The following is a 27,697-nucleotide window of genomic DNA, read 5'->3' as shown; positions in this document are numbered from 1 at the left end:
GGGTTCACAGTCCCTGGGCAGCCTGGTGAGTTGACGCCTACGTTACCTTTTCCAGCTTTATTGATGTCGGGTGTCGGTGCGGATTGTGTTGCATCGGCTAGCGTCGCGGCGGAGTCGGGGGCCCGGGGTTACAGCCGGATGTGGGGGGATAGCCTGACGGAGTTAGTGGGTTATTTAAAGGCGTTGGTGGGGCGGCTAGGCGGCACTCCTTCACAAGAACAGGCGATCACGGCGCCGGCCGCGGTTTTGGGGGGCAATATTGGTAGCGCTCCGGTTCTTCAATCCGGGGCGGCGATAACCATGGGGGCGGCGGATGCAGTGTCTGTTCAAACAGAGTCACCAAAGGAGGTTGATAGGGTGCGTTTGGATGATCGCGCGCGCGGAGAGGTTTATGTATGTTATGAGGTCCCGTTGGGGGCACATTTGAAGCAGGAGGTTAAAGAACGGATTTGGAAAGATGAGTACGTGGAGATCTTTTTCCACTCGAGAAGTTTAACTTAGATAAGGTTAGGCGGGATGAAACAAAGAAAGACGAGGAGGAAAAACGACGGTTTAGGTTGATTCCAAAAACTTTCGTCAATTGGATGTAGGCTTTTGCAATTTTGGCGAGTGTTATTGGAGAAAAGGCGCCGGATAATTGTTCTGCCTTATTTTGTTATTTATACGCGGTGGGGGAGGCGCATCGGGTTTATGGGGGCCAGGCTTGGCTTCGTTACGATGAACAGTTTCGGCAACGAAAAGCGGTGCGGCCAAATATACTGTGGGATCATAAGGACATAGCATTATGGTTGAAGGTTACGGCGCTTTATAAACAGGGGCAGTCCTTTCCTGGGAGCGGGAATACAGCAGGAACTTCCAGCGGGACTAGTCAGGCCTCTGGTTCCAAACTTTGGAAGTGTTGGCACTTCAACGAGGGGCAGTGTAAATTTGGAGCAACGTGTAAATTCAAACGTGTGTTCACACTGCAGCGGGCAGTCGCATGGAGCATCAAAATGTTTTAAAAAGGGTAAATTACAAGGGGGAGCCAGCGGTGCGTCTGGTCATGGGGGAGACTCCGGTGAAGCTCATAAGGATGGCCCCCTTTCTAAGTAGATACCCTAACAAGGAGGGGGCGCAGTTGATTAGTTCGGGTTTCGTTCTGGTTTTGTTATTCCGCCTCCTTCTCATGAGGTTCCTTTCACGAAGCGCAACCTTAAGTCGGCATATCAGCATGCGGGGGTAGTCTCGGAGAAACTTACTAAGGAGGTTGATCTGGGCAGAATGGCGGGCCCCTTAAGTACGGTCCCAGTTCCGGGTTTGGGGGTGTCTCCTTTAGGGGTGGTCCCGAAACGGAAATGTAACAAGTTCCGGCTCATTCAGCATTTGTCGTTCCCAAAAGGGGCGTCGGTTAATGACGGCATTGACCCGGACCTGTGTTCCGTGGTATATACATCGTTTGATGCGGTGGTAGCATTGGTGCGAGGTTACGGAAGAGGAGCATTGATGGCCAAAACGGATATTCAAGCGCCGTTTCGTTTATTGCCGGTCCATCCGGACAGCCAGCGGTTGTTGGGATGTTATTGGGAGGGGGGTTATTACATTGATCGTTGTCTCCCTATGGGTTGTTCGTTGTCCTGTGCGTACTTTGGGGTTTTTAGTTATTTTTTGGAATGGGTAGTTGGGGAGGTCGCCGGGGTGGAGTCTGTTATTCACTATCTCGATTTCTTGTGTGTTGGTCCAGCGCATTCGGGGGTTTGCGTGAATTTGCTGGAAACATTCAACTGGGTGTCGCGGGAGTTCGGGGTCCCCTTGGCTGTAGAATAAACAGAGGGTCCGGTGACGACCATTTGTTTTTTGGGGATTACAATCGATTCTATGGCAATAGAGTGCAGATTGCCGGAGGATAAGCTGGGGGATTTGTGGTTGGAAGTGGAAAGAGCGTGTCTGATTAAGAAGATTACGCTACGTGAATTGCAGTCTTTATTAGGGAAATTAAATTTTGCTTGCCGCATCATGCTGATGGGCAGGGTGTTTTGCCGACGGTTGGCAGCGGCGACGGCGGGTGTTGGGAAGCACCATCATTTCATTCGTTTGGCGGCGGAGCACAGGGAAGATTTGCAGGTTTGGCTCCATTTCTTGGCACACTATAATGTTAGCTCCCTTTGGATGTCGCGGGCGTTAGACAGCTTTGATTTGGAATTGTTTACTGATGCGTCCGGTGCAGTGGGGTTCGGGGCGTTCTTCAAAGGGCAATGGTGCGCGGGGCAATCACCGGTTTCGTGGGTGGAGGCGGGCTTACTGCGTAACTTGGCCCTGCTCAAACTGTTTCCCATCGTGGTGGCAGTCACCATTTGGGGAGACAGGTTCCGTGTTAAGAAAGTGCGCTTCCATTGCGATAATCTGGGGGTGGTGATGGCTATAAATAACACTTCGGCGTCGTCCCCTCCAGTGGTTCGCTTGTTGCGTCAGTTGATGCTTGACTGTTTGCGGTTGAATGCGTGGGTGGTGGCGGTGCATGTTCCCGGGGTGGAGAATTTTATTGCTGATGCGCTTTCTCGCTCGCAGTGGGATCGTTTTCATCATCTGGTCCCGGACGCGGAGTTAACTGGCGTGGATTGTCCCAGTCATCTGTGGGAGCTGGTATCCGGGCGGCAGGTGCATTGATTGAACGGTCACTAGCCAGTTCTACGTGGTCGGCTTATGCTGCTGGATGGAGGCAATGGGAAGAGTGGGTGAGATCTTTGGGTGATGTGTGTTCTGATGATGATAGGATGGTGGCCTTGTTGTTTTGGTTGGGGGAAGCGTTTGCTAAGGGTTGCACTGTCGCCAAGGTTAATCGCTCCGTGGCGGCCATTGCTTTTGGTTTTAAATTACGGGGGTTAGTGGACATCACGAAGAGTTTCCTGGTGGGCCAGGCATTGAGGGGTTTGAGACTGGGTGTAGTGGTGAGAGATAAGAGGCGCCCCGTGTCTTTTCAATTGTTATGTTCACTGGAGGTGATGGTGTGGCAGGTGTGTCGTTCAGTGTATGAGAGAAAGCATTTTCGGTTGGCTTTTGCGTTAGCCTTTTTTGGAGCGTTTCGGGTGGGGGAATTGGCTTCGCCTAGTTCGGTTAAACCAGGGGGCTTGCTGCAGGATAATGTTGATTTCTATGAGGATAGGGTGGAGATAGTGTTGCGACGGTCGAAAACTGATCAGGCGGGTGTGGGACGTCGGGTGGTGGTGTTTGCGGTCCCAGGAAATCCGGTTTGTCCAGTTTTGTGCCTCAGGGAGTATTTAGAGGGATTAGACCTTTTGGATGCTCCATTGCTACGACATGCAGATGGCAAGTTTTTGTCGCGTTATCAGTTAGTCTCGGTATTCAGAAAACGTCTGGTGGCTTGTAGGGTGCAGGCGGATCAATACTCGTCTAATTCTTTTTGCATTGGGGCAGCGACGGAGGCAGTGAGATGGGGTTTGGATGATGCAGGTGTGCGGCGGATAGGGCGTTGGGAGTCTGCGCGTTTCCGTTCTTATGTTCGCTTGCACATGTTGTGATATGGTAATGTGTAACATGTTCCGGATGTGTGCGTTCCGCCTGAGAAATACTTGTGTGAGGCAGTGAGTGGAGGTCCGTGTATGTTTTCCCTTTTGTTTTGCAGGCCATAACTCATGCATGGTGTGGATTATGGGGCACTCCTTTGTGTACTGGGGTGCCCTTCGCGCAGACGTACGACCGGACGGTCGATAGCTCAGGATCCCTCGGGACGTGGCGGTCCTGCAGTGGATGGGTATACGGGGAATGACATGGAACAGGGTTTGGCCTGAGTTTCATAACTTTGTACTGCTGGACAGGGCACCAGAGGTGCTGGTGTTGCATGTGGGGGGCAACGATTTGGGCCTACGCCCTTTTCGGGAGTTTGTGCGGGACGTCAAGCATGATTTGCTTTGCTTATAGGTGACTTATCCTAAGTTGGTGACTGTGTGGTCAGAGATGGTCCCAAGGAAGAGCTGGCGCATGGTTCGTTCTGTGGCGAAAATTAACAAGGCCCGCATAAAGGCTAACGGGGCTATATCGGGCTTCGTGGCACGTAATGGCGGGGTTGCGGTGCGCCACTGGTATTTGGAGTCTGGGACAGGCAGGTATTGGAGAGAGGATGGTGTGCACCTCTATGACGTTGGAATGGATATGTGGAGTCTGGCTTTGACTGAAGGAATTGAACGAGCGGTGGGTGTGTGGAGGAGCTCGCAGGCTTGAGGTGGTCAAGGTCTATTTCGCTTTGGCGGGGGGGGGGGGGGGGGAGTCCTTGAAGTAGGTCGTAAAAAGTGGTGGGGGGGAATGCATCACGGGTTGCACCCCCAATTAGTTGGTTTCTTAGGGTGTTACCCCTTTTGAAGACTGGGTTATATATGGTGGTCATCTGCAAAAGGTAATTGGTGCCCCCGGGTCGGGTTACGGCTGGGGGTAAGGTATTGGTGGGCAGATAACCAAAATTAAATATCGGTAGCTTCAAGGACTTTCCCCTGTCATTCTGGTTGTTTAATAATGTTATGACCCTGATAGGGTCGCAGTTGGTTATTTAATGTTATGAAGAATTCCTTTTTGGGGATTCAAAAAGTTATGGTATTTTAAAATTTCCTTGTTATTTAAATAATAAACGGCTGCTGTGGCCATTAAAATCCAACTGATGTTTCAGTGTCTGCTTTGAGTAAAGGGTAGGTTTCCATAAGGGGAGAAGCGACTCGACTTATTTGAGTCATTAATCAACTTTTGGAATTAGTCAAGGCCGGATTTACACGGCTGTGTTCAATCCGTGATATGTGGACCTCATGTTGGCCGTATTTCCCGGACCGACCACAGTTCAAGGAGTTGGACTTCTTGCATCATGGTAATCTATGCCTCGCTGCGGGAATACTATCCCATACTGTAATCATGTTTTCAGTACGGACATTATTCCTGCGGGGAGGCAGGGACTCCTAGCACCATAGATAACAGGGATGTTAGGAGCCCGACTCCCTGAACTGTGTTCGGTTTGTGAAATACGGCCGACATATGGTCCGTAGTATATCACAGACCGAACACGGCCATGTGAATCAGTTCTAAATGCTTAGGCCCCATGCACACGACCGTGTTCGGTCTGTGATATGTGGGTCGAATGTCCCGGACTGAACACCGTGCAGGGAGCCGGGCTCCTAGCATCATACTTATCTCTGACGCTAGGTCTTGTTGCGGAACAACTGTCCCATACTGTAATCATGATTTCAGTACAGGACAGTAGTTCCGCGGACAGGCAGTGACACCTAGCGTCATAGAGAAGTATATTTCAGGGAGCCCGGCTCCCTGCACTGTGTTCGGTCCGGGACATGCGGCCGACATGCGCACCACATATCACAGACCGAACACGGTCGTGTGTATGGGGCCTTACTGAGCTCTGAACTTGCAGATTCACATGCAGACTGCTTAAAAATAATAGAAATACAGAAATTAGCCAGCAACATGCGCAGATGAATGTCTCTTTTTCCATGCAAAAGTGAAGGTGCCTTTTTAAGGGATGAAGGCGATCTGGTCACACTTTGTGGTCTGAACAAAACACTGTGGCGGTATTGTTGTGTTCTTTGTGTAGACTTTAATTATATCATAGCTAACTTCGAACAGATGCCTTCACAGTGGGTATTTTTAAGCCTTCATGTTGGGGCCCAGCAAACTGCCTGTAGGAAGAAACCGTTTTTGTATAACCTAAAACATTACCACAACTGTCCCTCAACAAATTCCTATTAACCATTGTCAGTAGCAATTTTTCAGGTGAAGTAAGGCCATGGAACGAACTTCCTCTTCCTCTAGTCATACTCACGAGCTGGTTTGGCAATGTCTTCATTATTTCTTCTTGCTCTATTTCACTCTGACCTGCTCTATGCCCTTCACCAAGTCCCTTTTCCTTTACCTTTCAATTTTGGTCTTGGTGCTTAGTGATTGTGTCCATTTTTGGCTGCTTTTTCTCTGTGTATGGGCAACTTAAGTCACGGCAACTAGTATGACTCAATGTGAACACTGTTCAGAGCATAAATTATCAGTGTGCCAACAGCAGGGAATGGGAAAAGCGGCTTTGCAGCAATTAAGCCAGGGCACTGCCCTAGCAGCCAGTAATATTAACCATATTAACCCTTCCCGTCACAGCTATTTTTCCTCCCCCACCTTTCAAAAGTCATATCTTTTTTTCTATTTTTCTATCGATCTAGCCATATGAGGGCTTTATTTTTGCAGGACGAGTTGCAGTTTTTCATGCCGGCATTTATTGTACCATATAATGTACTAGGAACATGGAAAAAAATTATTTGTGGGCCGGAGGCAGGGCTTAAAAGGAGTACAAAGATGGCAGCCCTGAATGTCTTCATCCCTGTGATCGAGTCATGTAGGGGGGGGGGTGGACTGTCAGTTGTCTGTCCCCCTATTTTTAACAGATTGGATGCATCTAAGGGGTCAAATGACCTGGTTTCCGCTCATTACACTGAAGTGTCAGCTGTATTGTAGAGCTGACACCCATGTTGTGTGTAGCGAGCTTAGCCTGTGAGCCTGCTCCATATTTCCCCCTGCCTTGCTATGATGTAAGTATATGTCATACGTCGGGAGGGGGTTAATCTGATTTTCTAAACAAATAAACAACAAAAAAAGTGAAATAAAGTTAAAAACTTCTTTATGATCTTATAGGGGTTTTCCCACTACTGGACAACTAATGACCTAGCCACTGGATAGGTCATCAGTACATGATCTGTGGGGTTCCGGAACCTGCACCGTTAAGCCAATCTGGCTGCCTCCGGGCACCGGAAGTACATGCCGGAAACAGTTGGCTCCGGCCACGGAATAGTGGCCGAGCAGCAGTACTGCAGCTCTGCTCCTATTCAAGTAAATAGGAGCAGAGCTGCAGTTCTGCAGCACGGCCGCTGTGCTATGTACAGAGCCAACTGCTTCCGGCTCCGTACATCGCGTAATGGGCCATAATATCCGGTGCCCGCAGGCGGATCAGCTGATCGGTATGGGGTCCGGGTGTCTGACCTGCACCGATGATCTACTGATGATCTTTCTGGGGGATAGGTCATCAGTTGTCTGGTGGTGGACAACCCCTTTAACCATCACCACCCGCTATCATGTAGTGGGCCGTCGATGGTGGTTTAACGCTCATTCTGGATCATTGCCCTGTGCAAACAGGGCAATGATCAGACGATGAATGAGCAAACGCTTGTTTACACGGCCAATATAATGGTCACCAGTCAGCAGCACATCTCCCTGTGTAAACAAGGAGATGTGCTGCTGACATAATGGAAACGTATACGGAGTAACAATCGTTTGTACCCATACATAACCAATCATTGCTCCTTGGAAAAGGAGAAAACGAGCGCCGATCAGCAAGCTATCTTGATCGGCACTCATTTTCAATGCCCATAATGGGCTGTGTAAGGATGTATGCACAATATGCGTTTTTTGCCGCGCGGCCGATAATTGCACCGGAAAAAAACGCTGCAATAAACTCATTCATTTATCAATGTGATCTTATGCCGCGCGGCACAAACCTCAGAAAAACCGCACCGTGTGAATACACCCTAAAATAACCATTGGACACTGTAAGGGTATGTTCACACGCTAGCTGTCATTTACGGCTGAAATGACAGCCTGTTTTCAGAAGAAAACAGCTGCGTCGTTTCAGCCGTAAAAGCAGCTCCTCGTAATATACGAGGCGTCTGTGACGCTGGTATATCTTGAGCTGCTCTTCATTGAGTTCAATGAAGAACGGCTCAAATTACGTGGCAAAGAAGTGCCCTGCACTTCTTTGCCGAGGCAGTCAATTTACGCGTCGTCGTTTGACAGCTGTCAAACGACGACTCGTAAATTACAGGTCGTCTGCACAATACGTCGGCAAACCCATTCAAATGAATGGGCAGATGTTTGCCGACGTATTGTAGCCCTATTTTCAGGCGTAAAACGAGGCATAATACGCCTCGTTTACGCCTGAAAATAGGTCGTGTGAACCCAGCCTAATGCTGATATCAAAGCTAATTGGACATAGTCTGTAAGTCAAACTTTTTTTATATTCATCAACACCTTCATCTGTGTGAATCTGATATAACGTTAGCCAGACGTGGGCAACCTGCTGCGTCAGTTTGTGTTTTAGCTACCAGAGTCTTGGCAGAGAAGGGCAGCAGTAGACTAATTTATTTAACTTCTTGTGGGCGTTTGGCAGTCTGCGGAGAATCAAATCAAGTCATTCAACGGAGTCTTGACAGATGCCATTAATGTAATTACTGCCCATGGTACGTTTTATTTGTGGCGCTTTAATGTAATTTGCATTTGGGGATATGTCTGCTGATGCTTAATGTCCTCTCTGTCTGGGGAATAAACCACCCATAACCAGGCAGTGACCTCATTTCATCCTGATCTTGTTGATTTCAGTCTGATGATGAAGGTCTCACTGTTCTGGAAATTGATTTCTTCTCCTCACTGCGCTGTCTCGCCCTGGAGTTGAAGACGTATTCCTTATGAATTACTGCCAGTACTTACAGATACCCCACCCAATGTAGTTAGATCTGCCTGCTTCCTTCTTATGTGGTGGCTACTTTGCTTCTGATCGGATATTGCTAAGCAGAAGGATGATACGCTGGCTTAATATTCTGTGGTACTCTGCTTGTCAGGAATGGTGAGTCAGGACGTATTGTGGTTTGCTCTTAATGTGATTTCATGTAACACTAGGTAATGTGGATATTTCTGGGGTTAATATTTATAACACCTATTTGTTCAGCCGTATTCTGCGAGTTCTCAGGCAATTTGCTTTTGCCTTGAATTTTTTTATTCAGTGCCAGTGTGAATACAGTATGTGTTGAGCAATTTTTCATTTCTATAGGTCCTCGTCATATCACATTGTATTATCAGATATATATTTACTCCCGTAGGGCTGCATTTAAACCTACTGTATTATTTTAACATAATTTTCACATTACACAAATTATGCAGCCCCAAAGAGAGAAACAAATTCAGCTCTACTACATCTGTATGTGTCTGTGTGTATAATTATAGATGGATATAAACTTTTATTTTCATAGGAGTTTTAAATATTGACTAAATTAGATTATGAAGTGTACACCTAGTACTCATTATGATGTCCAGATTAATATGGTATATTACAAATTTATATGGGGTCACAATAATAAATGCAGTGCCTTATTCTCTTCACATTGTCTGAGGCTCCGTCGCAGATTGTAAATTATCACTGACAAAATAGCGCAGCATCCTGCGCTATTCTGTCTGGCAAAACTGTGGACATCGTGACAGAAGCCCGACGAAACCCAATAAATTTAATGGGTTCAGTCGGCCGCCGCCTGTTTCCATCCTGCGTTAGATCAGGTGCTCTGTTTTTCCCGTTATTTTGTTTCTCTGAGGATACAGAATAACGGAAAAGCAGATGTAATTAGAGCCTTAGATATATCGGATCTATTGTAAAGCTGTATGCCTGTAGTTTTTTATTCTGCCAGATGTAATTCCATAATTTTGTGTGGTTTTTAAAAAAAATTCTGTGGTTTTTAATCTAAAATGTTTTGCTGGATGACCTTATGTCGGCTCTTGCTATTGGGTTATTTTTTATTGACTTTCAGTAAAATTATGTCCTTGGGGTCAGGATACAGTTAATAGCATTAATGTTAAATGACTCATTGTGGGTACATGCATCTGACATGCAAAATATTTTTTTCTCTTCTTCTAACAGGATAAGTTATTGTGGACGTTGGTCAGATGATTCTCCGCCTGGTTATCACATGCTGTGTCGTGAAGCTGAGAGAACACTGACAATATTATTTAAATTGTGGAATAATTAGAGGCGTATAATGGAGAGCCATACCTCCGTCCTCCAATTGCACAAGCCCATTATGGAGCTCTGTTACGTCAGCTTCTATCTTTCTCGCGGTAATGTCAGGGGATTCACATACAAATGCTGTGTAACTCGAGACAAAGCTGGAGCATGCTTTGATAACTGTTTTCAAGTCAGTGAGGAGACAGAGCGTGCACAGCACAGGGATCCACCCTACGGAAGCTTTTCAGAGGCCTTAAAGAAAATTAATACAAGGGACCTGCTCACAGAGCTTTACAAGCTCACTGCTGCTAAAGATAGACTGCTGGTTGATCTCCTCAACACATCCAAGACCCCAAGATCCAAAATGGGTAATCAGGATGGTAAATTTCAGGACCTTGCTGGAGCTTCTCCGTTTCTGGATGAATCCTCTATCCCAATTGATTTTCAAGAGTCATTGACAGCCTCGGTGGAACGAAAGGCTCCCTCCTTGAAAGGAAAAAAAGGAAGGAGGTTTAGCCGAAGGAAAGAGAGCATAGAGGATTTTGTGAACAAAAAAATTAAGCGGAAAAGCACACCGGACGCAGGAATGGTACCTGGTAAAGAAACACCATTAATTAAGGTTTCTTTGGCAGGCCCAGTGGATACCATGTTACGTCCAAGGCTCCAGTCGGTGGAGAATACGGACGTTAATGTGTTGGGTCTTTCTGTGAAAAACGCTCATGAAAGACCCAGTGAGAGTTCGGGGATGCTTGGTTCTGGGTCATCAGCTGGAAGTTCACAATCTTTGTATGACAATGATGTTTTTGGTGACTTTTCTTTAATTTCTCAGAATGGCAGCCCTATGGGGGATTTACAGGATGTCCTCCGGATGGTACAGGAGCAGCGGAAGGACACTACAGGTCAGAGCGATTTATTAAACAGAGTCCCCCTAGAATATGCTGGCAGTGATCAATCCTGCATTGAGAAAAATATTAAGACTGTTGTAGCCAAAGTCCAAGACCACAGCCCTTGTGTGCAGAGAGTGGTGACTACATATAGCTTCTCTGATGATTCTTCTAAGGAAGGTAGATGTGAAAATGTCACTGCTGTCCACTCTGCTGTGTCAAATGAATTTGTTTCTAAAGTTGATGTACTTAATCTAAATGAAACTTTTCAGAAGGACAAAGATGAAAACTCTGAGGTACATAATGTGGAAGCCATGGTTGATAAGAAGACCCCGCAAGTACATGGGTTTGTTAACAAAAGTCTCCTTAGGGTCCTTAAAAGTGATAATTTGGAGGAGACCGAGTATTGGCTAGGGCAGCTTGATCACAAAGGAGGACATGGTCGGGTCAGCCCCAGCCTGGTGAAACAGGTAACGAATTTCCAGGAATATTTAAATGTATCGAGCGCATCTCAATCTAACAGTAAAGTGGAGAAAGCGATCACAACCCCGTCTGTAGACTGTGGTTTGGTCCGACACTCCTTCGCATCAAGTAATAATGTCAATAAAGAAGGGTCTCCTGTCCCGTCTCCATTTTCATCACGACTACCCAGTCCTCAGCTTCATCACCGGATTCTCCCTTTGCGCACCAAGACTTTTGAGGATGACCCTAGATCATGGGGAAGAGAAATGCATTGGCCTATACATGATTTTTTCAAAGAGTCATCATTACTCCCTAGATTAGGGGGTAAAGCAAAAGCATCTAGTCTTACTAATCTAGGGCCGGACTCCTGCATTACTGATGATTTCAGGCAAAGGCCGAACGGAAATCGGAAATTGCATGCCTTGCAGCTTGATTTACCTCCTCCAGGTTAGTAGCTCTGTCTTCTACTCTTATTTACTTGGGCGATATGATTTGCTCTTATTGATTTATATAGTTTGAAGTGCCCTTCATTTAAAACAATAATCTTGTATGACAATTATGATCGCATTAACCATGATCTTGTACATGACTTAGATGTGGTGTGGCTAATAATTTCACTTTAGCCTGGTAAATAAATTTTTATTTTTGCCCGGGCATCTGAAATTTTCGTGTGCTCATTTATAACCTAAAGAGTGAATCACTAGCAACTACATCTAAATCCTGTTGTCTTTTTCTTCATCAGAAGTCACACCCTTTCCAACTAACCCATATTTCCTTAGATTATTATAGCATTAAAGCTGTTTTTGTCTGTTAAACTGCAATGTTTTTATGCATTCATCACATTACAAGCAAGATTATTTCTACCAATTCATTTAGGTATAGACGGTGCACGGTCTTTATATTGCTGGAACTTCCTTTGTCTCTAAAAATACTTTTTGCCAATATCCTGGTAAATGTTTGGCAGAAACCCATCTTCTATTTTACAATTGTTAATGTTTTATGTTTTATGCAAACCTTTCATTGAGTAACTCTTGAAACATGTGACCGAGTGTAAAGCCAATTAGTGAAGGGTGACTAAAAGATGTTAATGAGAATAAGCAGTCAAGTGTAAGGATTTTATTAAACTTGAGGAATTGCAAAGCAGATATCCCATTGCTGGATTGTGTATGAAATAAAAATGTCTCCAGAGTTTGGCTCTGTGTAAACACTGCAGAAAATGCCTTGCTTGGCTCTGTACTGCAAAGCTGGGCCAGGCTTTCAGACTGTAGCATAACAACTTGTGATGAGGCTGAACTATAGGTTAAAGTATAGGCTCACTTGTAGAGGTTTAACTTGAAGCTCCTGGGCCCAAATGCAAATCGATAACATGTTCCCCATATATCATGTGCCATTTATAATAGTTTGTTCTTATGTGCCGGAGGGGCCTATGGAACCCTTTAGGCACTGCTACCTCTGCACCCCCTATAGCTGAACCACCACTCGCTATTGTGAACCTTTGTTGTATATAAATTTCTAGTATTGTAATTGCTTGCTTTAAGAGCAGTAGGGCTCTGATTACAGAGGAAGGGAGCTGCGAAAAAAATAATTTTCTGTTCTGCAGGCTGTGCGCAGACCTACTTCGCTGTACTACTAGATATACTAATCCACCTCTACTAAATTCTCTCACTGACTCTCTGTAGATATATTGTAAGACTACACTTTTATTTGATATGCGTTAAAAATAAAGATTGCGCTAGGCATCCTTTCTCTATTCCACCTAAAACAATTGGTTTATACTGGGGCAGTTGTTGCTGAAAGAGACCAGACCAGGAAACCGTACATCTGTCTGAATGCAAAAATTTAAATTTAAATCTAGCAACACCGATTCAACCAACAGCCCTATGTTACGCTCACGAATCTTCATGAGCGTATTATAAATGTCTCCACGCCTTGCATCCACAGTGTGACCTACAGACACCTCAGGAGACTATTTTCAATAGGATATTAAGATCGTACCATTTCGTAGGAACGCCGGAGTTCTGATATTCAAACTCCGGTGGCCATGATGAGAGCAGGGCACGGCGGCATGAACATGTGTGCAGATATAGGTAAACATTTATCAAATTAAGTGCATTAGACAAATTGTGCAAGAAATGTGCGCGAATCACGTTATTTTATCATATTTCACTGTGCCTTAGGCCTTGTGCACATGACTGTATTACTGTTCCATAGAACTCGTAATAGGGAACGCATAGGCTGATTTCATTCAAAGGCATATGAAGTTGGTTGTTGTTTTTTTCTGTCTGTGTGAATAAACAGAAAAAAATTGCCACGTTCGATAAAACGCTGTGAAGCAGAGGTATATGGAGACGTATGGTTCCCCGTGGAACACCATATGAAGGCACACAGAGTCTCTGCTGCTCTTTGGTACAGATCCTCTGTGGATCTCTGTGTGCTGCCGTACAGCCTCCTGCATGCAACTCGGTTGTGAGCGTGAGGTCTTTAAAAATATTAAAGCCTAAATCTGGTTGCTATGCTATAGGTAACCATTACAGTTTTTTCTTTTGCACTAGTTCTTATACGTGAGCCACAAAAATGTTTTCGGACCGCCTGTGTCTGCTGCACTGTAGAGCGATCCTGGCAGCAGTCTGCATTCTGCTGATGGACTCACAGGCCAGTGGTAGGGAATTTGAGTGCCAAAAATCTGCACTATTTTATAATGGTTAGCAATTCCAACCATACAAGGGAATTGTAATGCAAAGCCAAAATTTTGTGAGACTGATGCGAAGTCCGGTTCAGACTGATAACTGGTAACCAAGAAGCCTTTATATCAACGGTTGAGACCTGAATATCCACATTTGTTTACTTCAGAGTAATAGTGTCCTGCATCGCCTTGGACAAATCAATGTGTTTTTGTATCCCTTGCCTGACACTATTTAACTGTGTATGTTTTATATCTGTACAGAAATTGTCTTCACGCACTGTCCCCAGTGGGGCTAGCAATCTAAATTCCCTATCAGTAAATGTTTTTGGAATGTGGGAGGAAATTGAAGTATCCGGAGGTGACCAATGCAAACACAAAAACTCCATGTAGATGTTGTTCTTAATATTAACTAGGGGAGCCCAGTCCTGCAACGCAACAGTTTTAACCACTGACCCACCATGCCGTGCACCCCACTGGGTTTGCATCTTTTGGGGTGTGTGCTCTGACTAGGCAAGTACACATCAGGGCTGTTCTAACAGGGTGGTCTTTGTTTCTTGATCAGTAGGACCATTTCTGTAGACCCCTTTATATATTTGAGATAGTCATTGAATGTTGCTTTTTATTTGTGTAGAGATTAAAATGTGTGTGTATGTATGTGTTATCTATCTATCTATCTATCTATCTCTATAGCACACAAGAAAATGGCGACCGCACACTGCTAACACCAATGCCACCTAAACACTATAAATAAATATGCATTGCCACTGAATCTACTTACAATAGTGAGGTACTTAGCGCAAGTTTTGATCAACTTGTGTGAGCCCACCTGCCATGACAAGGTGACCTCTATATAAGGTGGTTCCCTACGCTGCACATGCACCCTGAACTGGGACTAGGCCTACATATTCTTTGGCATGGTAGGAACCAGCATTAAACTAATTAAAATCACCCAGGACCGAATTTGAGGAGTATATATTTTATCGCAGCACTTCAGAACTTGTTTCAATTTAAATCGGTGATCTATAAACATGGTGCACTTTTCACAATGTTTATACACAAAATGTCAATAATGGATGTCAACACTTTATGTACTTTTACATGTTTTTTTTTTATGCTATATTTTGTTATTTACACTTGATTGTTTTTATTGCCACATATGGTGTATATACACCTGCCAGTTTGTTTTATCACATTGCTTGACAGAGGCCCTGTGATAGGGCTGAAATGCTGCATTGACATAGAGAAATAAATTACTGATTTAAATTGAAACCGTTCGGGAGTGCTGCGATTTCTTCTATTTATACATTTTGGACCCTTGATCAAGGTCAAGTTCGCCTGACACCCTATACTTGTATCTGTTTGAAGTACTCGGAATAAGGTTAAAAAATTTGCTGAATCATAAGGAAGTTCAAACAGGAAAGATACATTGAAAATGAGCTAGAAAAAGCAGTAAAACGCTGTAATTGGCAACCTATTTATGGGTGGCACTATAAAAGAACGAATGCAGTGTGATTAGCTGGACATCCAGCACTACTCTCTTCTGGCATAAAGGCTTGTGGATTCTCACATATAACTCAAAGGGTTTTTCCCATCAGGGACATTAATTACATATCCACAGGATATGTCATAAATGTCAGATTGATGAGGGTCTCACCTCTGGAGGTTGCACCCATCTCTAGAACTGGGCCCCCTAAACTCTGTTCTGCTGCTCTGCATTGGAGCTGAAGCGTGTGATTTCCGACCATGAAGAAGAAAACAGCGTAGCTTGCTGAGCTATGCTGTTTCCGTAAGTCCCAAAGTAGTAAATGGCAGTTTATGGAAGCAGCATAGCATTCAAGCGCTGCTATTTCCGTAACTACCATTCAGTTCTATGGGACTTATTGAAACCGTGTAGCCCGCTCAGCTATGCTGTTTTCTTCTTCATGGTCAGAAATCACACGCTTCAGCCACAACACAGAGAGGCAGGACAGGGTCTGGGGGCCCTGTTCTAGAGAGGTGCCGGTCACAGAGGTGGGACCCGCATCTATGTGACATTTGACATATCCTGTGGATATGTCATGAATGTCCCTGATGGGGAAAACCCCTTTAACTACCTGCCAAATGGTTGCTCAGTACTAATGCTCCATTAGCTGCTGATGAGTTTGCCTTGAGGGCAAGGCAAGTTTTTAATAGGAAAAAAAATACATATACTGTATCATTACATTTAAATTTAAGCTACATATTGATCTGAAGTATTGGGTGATAAGGTTAAGGTGGTAACTTCTGAATGCAGCCCACAATTCTGTCTGCTCTTAATATTTCATTACTTTAGTCTCCTTTTTATTTTATTGCTAACCACAACATAATTTGGGCCCTTGAAACATTGTAGCACTTGAGTGTATGTTTACACGACCTATTTTCAGACGTAATTCAGGCGTTTTACGCCTCGAATTATGCCTGAAAAGACTGCTCCATTACGTCTGCAAACATCTGTCCATTGCTTGCAATGGGTTTTATTATGTTCTGTTAAGACGAAGTGTAATTTTATGCGTCGCTGTCAAAAGACGGCGCGTAAAAATACGCCTGCGTCAAAGAAGTGCATGTCACTTCTTTGGATGTTTTTTGGAGCCATTTTTCATTGACTGACTACATCGAAAAAACGCTCCAATTACGTCCGTAATGGACGGCGCGAAAAAAGCGAGTACTTGCAATTACGCCTGAATTTCAGGAGCTGTTTTTGTCTGAAAACGGCTCCGTAATTTCAGACGTTTTTTGCGTTTGTGTGTGAACATACCCTAACAGTAACTCAAGATCTCTTGGATGTCGACCTACTGTGTTATATTTCAGGATGTTGATAGATTAGTGAAGAGGAAGTGGTTTGATTTGGAAAATTTTGGTAGTCATTAAACACAATCGCAGGGTCCGATACACCACAGAGAGGTCACTTCTGATGACATCAAGTTTGCTGATTTTTGCAAATCTCAGAAAGGATAACATGCCTAATGCATAAGTAGTGTAGTATTCTGTAAAGGAGAACTGCAATATAACTCTGTGTGTTTATGCATTGATGCAATTTGTATCCATATATAAATTCATTAGGTACCAAAAATGTTCTGCTCCTGCATTTACATTCTGGTAAGTATGCTCTATAGAACAAGGGAAAGAAGTACCCTAGGGCAATGATGTTGGATGTAGAATAGTATATAAAGTACTGATATGCTCATCTTTAGTGCACCTTATACAAGTGCATTTATGATGCTCCAATGACTACACCTCTTTGTCACAGTTGAAGGTGAAGGATGAAGTCACTGGTAAATGGATGGATCATATCTTAGTAAGCTAAAGGTAGAACTCAACTCCTTCTTTTTTTTTTTTTTAGGCAACCTAGCACATCAAATACGCTAAATGCAGAACAATACCATTCTTTTATCATTATACCTTCCTTAAGATAATAAGCTGCATTCAGGTAACTAAGGCTTTGTTCTCACCTGCGTCACGGCTCCGTTCAATACCGTAGTCGACTACGCTATTGATTCAGTCAAAACGACAGAACCCTTGCACAACGGAGACAAACAGAAACCATTTGCGCCGGGTCAGTCCCCTTTGAAATCAATGATGATGAAACCTATGGTTTCCGTTTGTTTCAGTCAGGGCTCTATTTTGGCAGAAAGCTCAGACGGAACGTCAAAATGGAGCCCTGATGCAGATGTGAACGAAGCCTAATGCAGTAGCATTTTAGCGTCTGTATTATGGCCAATAGATTCAGATCCCCGCAATTCAAGTGAATCAAACTTCGATAACCATAGGTGATCTTAAACAAAGCACCTCATTAAACCTCCTGTCCTCCCTTATGGAGTTTTCCCCTGCAAAGGCCACATATACAGTCCCGTAGGTAAACTGAATGGCTGCCATGATGTGTAATCCTAGGGATATGCAGTCAAGTGACCGCATCATCCATCAGATCTGGCCTGTACATGCATTTGTACCTAATTTATGTCATGTTGAGTAGCTTTACAAATACATTGCTTTATTTAACTTGTACAGACCTTGAGATAAAAATCTGAGTTTAGTTCTGGATGTGAATGCTGGATAACACTACGTTCATTTTGCTGGTTTCCTGTTAGTTGTATGGTGTGATGCTGTGTAATAGCCACCAGAGTTTCCCAGCCAGGGATCCAAAAAAAAAACCAGCAAGATCTGATCCTCTTACAGTAAAGCTAAATGATTTTTTTGAATCACAATGAAACGTAGGTGGTTTTAATAATCTTTCTTGAAAATTGGATGGAATTTTTCATCCTAGTAGCCGGCAGGAAGGAGTTTCCGACTAGCAAGCTGAGGAAAGTCCTGGTTAGCTAGCAATGTCTCCAGAGAGAGGGCTGCTAGGTAGCAAGCCTATCGTAAATGTTGCTATGAGCAGCATTTATATTTATAGATCATGCTACCAATAACAGTGATTTTTATAGCAGATCGATCAAGGTCAACGATAAATTTATAGGTTACAGGTTAGGAAAACAGGCCTTAAGCATGTTACACCGATTATAGCCCCAAACAAGTCCATAAAACTCTGCTAGCTTATGCAGAGAATATACTCTTTACACCACTCCGTATGAGATCCTGGTGTAGAAAAATGACCTTACTTCCTAATAGAATGGGCAGAAAACTCACCTTTTAGCTCTGATTGATTAATTTCTCTGGTCATTTTTGTTAAATTGGGTTGTATAGTTAGTACGGTCAAAAAAAGACATATGTCTATTAAATTCATCTAAGGGATGGGAGAAATTATACAACTTTGTTTTACCACTATTGAACCAGAGGAAGGTTTAAAAAATAAAATAAATCTATATAGTAAATATAAAATTACCCATAAGGCATCCCTAAAAAGGAAAAATTCCCTCCTGATCTTAAGTGGCAATCCAACTTGATCAACTTTAAAACAAGAATTCTGTACAATGCATTCGGAAAGTCTTCAGACCCTTTACATTTTTCACATTTTGTTATGTTGAGGCCTTGTACTAAAATAAGACAAACAATCATGTTTTTCCCCATCATTTGGCACTCAATACCCCATAATGACAAAGTGAAAACAGAATGTTAGTAATCTTTGTTATTTATTGAAAAGGGAAAACTAAAATATTGCATTGACATAAGTATTCAGACCCTTTACTCCGTACTTAGTTGAAGCCCCTTTGGCAGTGATAACAGCCTCCATTCTTGTTGGGTAGGATCCTACAAGGTTTGCACACCTGGATTTGAAGATTTTCTGCCATTCTTGTCTGCAAATCCTCTCAAGCTCTGTCAGGTTGGAAGGGGACCGTCGGTGGACAGACAATTTCAGGTCTCTACATAGATGTTCAAGTCATGGCTCTGGCTGGGCCATTTAAGGACATTCACAGAGTTGTCCCTAAGCCACTTCAGTGTTGTTTTGACCGTGTGCTTGTGGTCAGTGTCTTGTTGGTAGGTGAAATTTCGGCCCAGTCTGAGAAACCAGAGCACTCTGGATCAGGTTTTCATTGAGACTATCTCTGTACTTTTTGTTCCATTCGTCTTTCCCTCAACCCTGACGAGTCTCCCTGTCCCAGCCACTGAAAAACACCCCCCACAGCATGATGCACCCACTACCATGCTTCACTGTAGGGATAGTATTGGGCAGGTAATGAGCAGTTCCTGGTTTCCTCCAGACATGACACTTAGAATTGAGGCCAAAAAGTGTAATCTTGGTTTCTTCAGACCACAGAATCTGGTTTCTCACTGTCTGAGAGTCCTTAACCCCTTAAGGACGCAGCCTAGTTTTGGCCTTAAGGCTCAGAGCCCATTTTCAAATCTGACATATTTCACTTTATGTGGTAATAACGTCGGAATGCTTAAACCTATCCAAGCGATTCTGAGATTGTTTTCTCGTGACACATTGGGCTTCATGTTAGTGGTAAAATTTGGTCGATATATTCAGTGTTTATTGGTGAAAAATTGCAAAATTTAGAGAAAATTTTGAAAACATTACATTTTTCTGAATTTAAATGCATCTGCTTGTAAAACAGACGGTTATACCACCCAAAATAGTTACTACTTCACATTTCCCATATGTCTACTTTAGATTGGCATAGTTTTTTGAACATTCTTTTATTTTTCTTGGACGTTACAAGGCTTAGAACATAAACAGCAATTTCTCATGTTTTTAAGAAAATTTCAAATGCCTTTTTTTTAAGGTACCTCTTGAGTTCTGAAGTGGCTTTGTGGGGCCTATGTATTAGAAACCCTGATAAAACACCCCATTTTAAAAACTAGACCCCTCAAAGTATTCAAAACAGCAGTTAGAACGTTTTTTAACCCTTCAGGCATTTCACAGGAATTAAAGCAAAGTGGAGGTGAAATTTGCAAATTTCATTTTTCTTGCTGAATTTCAATTTTATTCATTTTTTTTTCTGTAACACAGAAGGTTTTACCAGAGAAACACTACTAAATATGTATTGTCCAGATTCTGCAGTTTTTAGAAATGTCCCACATGTGGCCCTACTGCGCTCGTGGACTAAAACACAAGCCCTAGAAGCAAAGAAGCACCTAGTGCATTTTGAGTCCTCTTTTTTATTACAATATATTTTAGGCAGCATGCCAGGTTTGAAGAGGTGTTGAGGTGCCAAAACAGTAGGAATCCCCCAATAGTGACCCAATTTGGAAACTACACCCCTCGAGGAATTCATTTATGGTTGTTGTTACCATTTTGACCGCACAGTTTTTTCACAGCACGTATTTGAATTGGGCTGTGAAATGAAAAAAATGTCATTTTTCCAATAAAATGTCATTTGTGATCAAAATTTCTTATTTTCACAGGGAACAAAATACCCCATTTGGTTGCCCAATTTGTCCTTAGTGTGGCAATACCCCATTTGTGGTGATAAACTGCCGTTTGTGCCCATGGGAGGGCTCAGAAGGAAAGGAGTGCTATATGTTTGTTGGAGTCCAGATTTTGCTGGATTGGTTTTCGGGTGCCATGTCGCATTTGCAGAGCCTCAGGGGTATCAAAGCAATGGAAACCCACCAAAAGTGACCCCATTTTGGAAACTACACCCCTCAAGGAATTCATTTATGGTTGTTGTTAGCATTTTGAGCACACAGTTTTTTCACAGCACCTATTTCAATTGGGCTGTGACATTAAAAAAATAAAAAATTACATCTTATTGGAAAAAATTTCATCAAAATTTCTTATTTTCACAGGGAACAAAATGCTCAATTTTGTTGCCCAATTTCTCCTGAGTGCAGCAATACCCCATTTGTGGCAATAAACTGCCGTTTGGGCCCATGGGAGGCCTCAGAAGGGAAGGAGCGCTGTGTGTTCTTTGGAGTACAGATTTTGCTGGTTTGGTTTTCGGGTGCCATGTCGCATTTGCAGAGCCCCAGAGGTATCGAAGCAATGGAAACCCAACAGAAGTGACCCCATTTTGGAAGCTACACCCCTCAAGGAAATCATTTATGGGTAATGTGACCATTTAGACCACATAGTTTCTTCTCAGAACTTATTTGAATTGGGCTGGGAATTAAAAAAAAAATATATTTTTTCCAATAATATGTCATTTTAGCTCAAAAATTCTTATTTTCACAAGAAATAAAATACTCCATTTTGTTGCCCAATTTGTCCTGAGTGCGGCAATACCCCATTTGTGGTGATAAACTGCCGTTTGGGCCCATGGGAGGGCTCAGAAGGAAAGGACCACCATTTGGCCTACTGGGGATTTTCTAGTGCGAAGTCATGTATGCAGAAGCACCTGAGGTACCAATACAGTTGAAACCCGCAAGAAGTGACCCCGTTTTAAAAACTACACCCTTAAGGCATTCATCTAGAGGTGTAGTGAGCATTTTGACCGGAGACCTACACCCCATAAACTGTAATGTAGGTTCTCCCGGGTATGGAAATACCCTACATGTGGCTGTTATCAGCTGCCTGGGCACACAGCAGGGCTCAGAGGGGAAAGATGAGGGGGGTAAGCTGTGCGGAGTGCATCAGGGTAAGTAAAATTGGGGTAAATTATAAACCAAGGGATGTATGATAAATTTTAAAACACTCTTTCATACAGAGCTCTGGTTATTCGGGACACGTGTCACATTGATATATTGTGTCATCCCTTATCGCCCTGTTATAGCAGACTTTGCACCTCTATTGACTATTTCCCTTCTTGCCAGTTTGGGGAACTTCTCCTGGAAAGTGTTGCCGCCCTGGTACGATGCGTGTGGGCTCGCTTCCAGAAGTACTGGGTGCCCCCCCTTCTTGGTCCCTAAAGATTAGGTTCTTGATAATCACCTCTTGAAATTCCAGGAAAGTTCCCGTCTGGCCTGCACATCGATGCAGCACGTACGCATTGTACAAAGCCATCTGTATGATGTGCCCGGCCAGCTTCTTATACCACACCGCATGGCGCTGTAGGGCTTCAGGATTTGATCTTACAAGTCCATCCCTCCCATGTACCTATTGTAGTCCAGGATGCAGTCTGGTTTGGGGGTGGCCTTTCCTTCATATATCCTAAACCTGTAGGTATACCCTGATGCACTCTCGCACAGCTTATACATCTTCACGCCATACCTTGCCCTCTTACCCGGCAGGTACTCTCGGAATTGAACCCTCCCTTTAAAATGTACCAGGGACTCCTCAATAGAAATACACTTCTCGGGGGTGTATGCTTGGGAAAACCGGGCACTGGAACGGTCTAATAGGGGTCTCCGTTTATACAAACGGTCAAAACTGGGGTCATCTCGGGGTGGGCACGGCTCATTATCAGTATAATGTAAGAAGCCAAGTATTGCCTCATTTATTTATTTTTTTAGGTTCTAGTTTAGTTCTGAAGTTGCTTTGAGGGGTCCATATATTAGAAACCCCTATCAAACACCCCATTTTAGAAATTAGACCCCTCAAAGTATTCACAACAGCATTTAGAAAGTTTATGAACCCTTTAGGTGTTTCACAGAAATTTAGAGCAAAGTAGAGGTGAAATTTACATATTTTTTTTGTCAGAAAATCCTCTTTATACCATTTTTTTTATAACCCAAAAGGATTTATCAGTGAAACGCAAATTAATACGTATTGCCCAGATTCAGCAGTTTTGAGAAATATCCCACATGTGGCCCTAGTGCGGTAATGGACTGAAGCCCCGGCCTCCGAAGCAAAGGAGCACCTAGTGGATTTTGAGGCCTCTTTTTTATTAGGCACCATGTCCGGATTGAAGAGGTCTTGTGGTGCCAAAACATTGGGAACCCCCCAAAAGTGACCCCAATTTGGAAACTAGACCCCTTGAGGAATCCATTGTAGTTTTCTTGGGGTGCATGCGACTTTGTGATCAGTTTTTATTCTATTTTTAGGTGGCGTGGTGACTAAAAAACAGCAATTCTACTATTGTTTTTTTATTCTTTTTTTTCTACAGCGTTCACCGTGCGCTATAAATGACACATTCACTTTATTCTGCGGGGCGATATGATTACGGCGATACCAGATGTTTATAGTTTTTTTTTATGTCTTATGGCGTTTGCACAATAAAATACGTTTTGTAAACAATCATTCACTTTTTGTGTTACCTTATTCTAAGAGCCAGAACTTTTTTATTTTTCAATCAATAAAGCCGTGCGAGGACTTATTTATTGCGTAACGAACTGTAGTTTCGATCAGTACCATTTTTCGGTACATGCGACTTTTTGATCTCTTTTTATTCCATTTTTTGGGAGGTGAAGTGACCAAAGAATTGTGATTGTGGTACGGTTTATTATTATTTTATTTTACGGCGTTCACCATGCGGGATAAATAATGAAATAATTTTGTAGTTCAGGCCGTTACGGACGCGGCAATACCAATTATGTATAGTTTATTTGTTTGTTTATATATTTTTATTAATAATAAAGGACTGATAAGGGAAAAAGGGGTATTTTTACTTTTAATACTTTTAAATCTTTTATTTTCTTATTTTTACACATCTTTTTTTTAACTTTTTTTAACTTTATTACTTTGTCCCACTAGGAGACTTGAGGGCAGGAGGCTCTGATCGCTATTTTAATACACTGCACTACATACGTAGTGCAGTGTATTAGAACTGTCAGCTACTCACTGACAGCAAGCATAGTGGGTCCTGACGTTGTCAGGACCCACTAGGCTTCCGTCTATGGCATAGCCGGACGCCATTGTTTGGTGTCCGGTTGCCATAGTCACCATCGCCGGCCGCTATCGTGTAGCAGGCCGGCGATGGCAGCTTAACCCCTAAAAAGCCGCGATCTCTATAGAACGCGCCTTTTAAGGGGTTAATCAGCGGGGACACAGCGATCGGTCCCCGCTGTAGGAGCTGTGACAGCTGCTGAACAAGACAGCAGCGTCACAGCTCCTGTATGTGTCGGGAGGACGGCCGAAACGGCCGTTACTCCCGTGACGTACTATTACAGCATGGAGCGCGAACGATACAGCTGCCATGCCGTAATAGTACGTCAAGGAGCGGGAAGGGGTTAAGGTGCTATTTTCAAACTCCAGGCGGGCTTTTATGTGTATTTTACTGAGTAGGGGCTTCTTTCTTGCCACACTGCCATAAAGCCCAGATTGGTGAGGCGCTGCAGTGATGGTTGACCTTCTGGAAGTTTCTCCCATCTGCACACAGGATCTTTGGAGCTCAGCCAGAGTGACCATTGGGTTCTTGGTCACTTCTCTTACCAAGGCCCTTCTCATCTGATTACTTAGTGTGGTGGGGCGGGCAGCTCTAGGAGGAATCCTGGTTGTTCCAAACTTCTTCCATTTAAGAATTATGGAGGCTAGTTTGCTCTTGGGATCTTTCTGTGCGTCAAATTTTTTTTTGCACCCTTCTCCTGATCTGTGCCTCCAAACAATTCTGTCTCTGAGCCCTACAGATAGTTCTTTCCTCCTCCATTGCTTGATTTTTACTCTGATATGCATTGTCAGCTGTGAGACATTATATAGACAGGGATGTGTCTTTCCAAATCATGTCCAATCAAATGAATTTACCACAGGTGGACTCCAAGGTGTAGAAACGTTTTGATATAGAGAAACTAAATTTCAAGTGTGATCGCAAAGGGTCTAAATAATGTCCATGTGAAATTTGAGTTTTTAATAAATTTGCAAAAATGTCTAAACTTGTTTTTCGCTTTGTCATTATAGAATTTTGAGTGCAGAATGATGGGGGAAAAAGGTGCATTCTTTAATTTTAGCGCAAGGGCTCAACATAACAATGTGAAAAATTGAAAGGGTCTGAAGAATTTCCGAATGCGCTGTACATTAACATACTGTAGGAGCTGATATTTTTTCGCTCTAGGAAATGGTCTAAGCATTTTTTTAAAGCGATCTACCGTTCCTGCTCTGACCAGCTCCTGCATTGGGCTATTCCACGGATTTCACAGTTCTCATATTTAAAACCTGGCAATACAGATGTAGCTATCTTTATCTTGACTCTTAACGCATTAAATACACAATGGCAAGAAACAAACTGACTTTTGCAATGGCTTTTGTTATCAGAGACCAGATAAACATGGCTACATCTGTATCTTGCTGGCATTAGAAGCCGCTGATTTGACATTGCATTTTATTATTTAGTCTATGATCTAGTACAAATATAGAACTAGCAAATATATTAAAAAAATATCTTTATTAGAATGTATTCTAAAAACATGCATAGACCATCACACAAAATATAAAACATATAATAAAAATGTGCTAGTGGTATGAGGGGTCGCAATGCATCACATAACATATACATGTGGTAGGGCGGCATGATATATATATATTCACAAACGCTGTACAAAAACACCTCATAAATTATCAATACATGAATATGTAGTCACTGGATGAGGTGAAGGTGAAGAGATGAGAAATGATCAAAGATCCAAATTCATATCAGATACCAACCCGTATTTTGCATGTTTGCCCCTCAATAAGACAGACCACCACCAAACACCCCGACGCACGTTTCGCCGTCAGCTTTTTCAAGGGGTAATGGTCAGTAAGAAATCTTGAGCTTAAATAGGAGGAACAGAATCATATGTTCCAATCAGAAAGTATCATACATATCATGAACAGTTGTAATATAAATGAATCGCATTCGTTCAAAATACCTTGTGAGCAGCTATCATGTAAACATGCGGCGCCGCCATGATCCCATCACCCTGGAACAGCAGAGAGGTGGATAACACATATTCATGCGCACCCGCGTCATGACACGGCGCCGGGGGGAGGGGAGCAGGGCGGCGCGTGCACACCACACTAACACATGTGGCCATATTGAAAGAGGGCAAAGTTGCCAGAATTATTAATATTTACTGCTTGATCGTATTTAGCACAGTGCCGCTATGATCTCGTCGTCCCCGGACAACAGGGAGGCGGACACCACATATACATGCGTACCCGCATCGCCATGCTGCGCCGGGAGGAGGGGAGAAGGACGGCGCATACATATCACAAACATACATGCAGCCATATTGCATTAGGGCAAGATTTGCCCATAGTATATATATTAACCCCTTCCCGCACCTTGACGTTAATGCACGTCAATGTGAGCAGTCACTTTGCGCATCTTGACGTGCAGTAACGTCAGTGCTTTGACAGTTAACCGCCGCGCGGCGCTACACCGCAGCCGGGGTTAACTGTGCAGGGTGTCTGCCCTGCATTCCCCGTTGCCGACAATGGCTTCTGGGCTGCCATGTACAGAAGCCTATGAGGACCACCCGGAGGGTGGTCGTCGTAGGCTTCCTGTCAGTGTGACTGTCACGTCACAATGACAGTTGGAATGCATTACACTACATGTGTAGTGTAATGTATTCCAGCAGCGATCAGAGCTGCAAGTCTAAGTGTCCTCTAGTGGGACAAGTGAAAAATGTAAAAAAAAGAATAAACATGTTTTAAAAAAAGTGTAAAAATAAAAGTTATAAGTGACATAAACAAGAACTGCTTTTTTTTCCTATAATAAGTATTTTATTATAGGAAAAAAAATGAACACGTAAAAAAAAAGTACACATATTTGGTATCACCGTGTTCGTAACGACCCCAACTATAAAACTATAATATTATTTTTCCCGCACGGTGAACACCGCAAAAAAAAATAAACGAAAAACAATGCCAGAATCACTATTTTTTGGTCCCCACCCCTCCCAAAATATACAATAAAAAGCGATGAAAAAGTTGCATGTACGCCAAAATAGTACCGATACAAACTACAACCCGTCCTGCAAAAAACAAGCCCTTACACAGCTTTTTTGACTGGAAAATAAAAAACTTATGGCTCTCAGAATATGGTGGCACAAAAAAGAAATTATTTTCTAAATAAGTTATTTTATTGCGCAAACGCTGCAAAATATTAAAAAAGATATACATATGGTATCGCCGTAATCGTACCAACCCGCAGAATAAAATATGATGGTCATTTATAGCCCAGGGTGAACGCTGTAAAAAAATAAAAATAAATCCTTGTCAGAATTGTTGGTTTTTGGTCACCCGGCTTGCCGAAAAATGGAATAAAAAGTGATAAAAAAAATGGCATGTACCCCAAAATGGTACCAATGAAATCTACAGATTGTCCCGCAAAGAATAAGCCCTCACACGGCTCCGGTGGTGAAAAAATAAAAAAAAGTTCTGGCTCCCAGAATATGGCAATGCAAAATGTGCAGTGTTCCAAAAGCGGATAAGATCAGGCGCCATTTATAAGTGCCACAAAGGCCACATATCTGCGGATTATTTATTTACCGCATTATTATACCCTCTTATTGTGCCCCTGATGTACTCTGCCCAGTCTACATTTGCTTGTTTTTTGCAGTGCAAGTTGTAGTTTTTTATGGCACCATTTATTGTACTGCATAATGTACTGGGAAGCTGAATTTTTTTTATTTGTGGCGTGAAATGCTGCACGTGCATGACGTTCTGACAAACCGCATTCACAT

The 27,697-nt window shown here is 43.2% G+C and overlaps 1 protein-coding gene across 1 annotated transcript in view; it reads left to right on the top strand.

Annotated features, from left to right (window-relative positions):
* Window positions 1-27,697, top strand: part of FMN1 (formin 1) — a 235,391-nt gene that overhangs the window by 26,457 nt on the left and 181,237 nt on the right. The window contains exon 2 of the mRNA XM_075843377.1: window positions 9,707-11,583. Within this exon, the coding sequence (XP_075699492.1) occupies window positions 9,825-11,583 (1,759 nt within the window). The 5' untranslated portion in view covers window positions 9,707-9,824. The remainder of the gene's footprint in view (window positions 1-9,706; window positions 11,584-27,697) is intronic.

The sequence above is a fragment of the Rhinoderma darwinii genome, chromosome 12 (assembly GCF_050947455.1).
Source record: "Rhinoderma darwinii isolate aRhiDar2 chromosome 12, aRhiDar2.hap1, whole genome shotgun sequence".
Classification (NCBI taxonomy): domain Eukaryota; kingdom Metazoa; phylum Chordata; class Amphibia; order Anura; family Rhinodermatidae; genus Rhinoderma; species Rhinoderma darwinii.
Note: the sequence above shows the minus strand (reverse complement) of the source record. Positions and strands in the feature narration are given on the sequence as shown.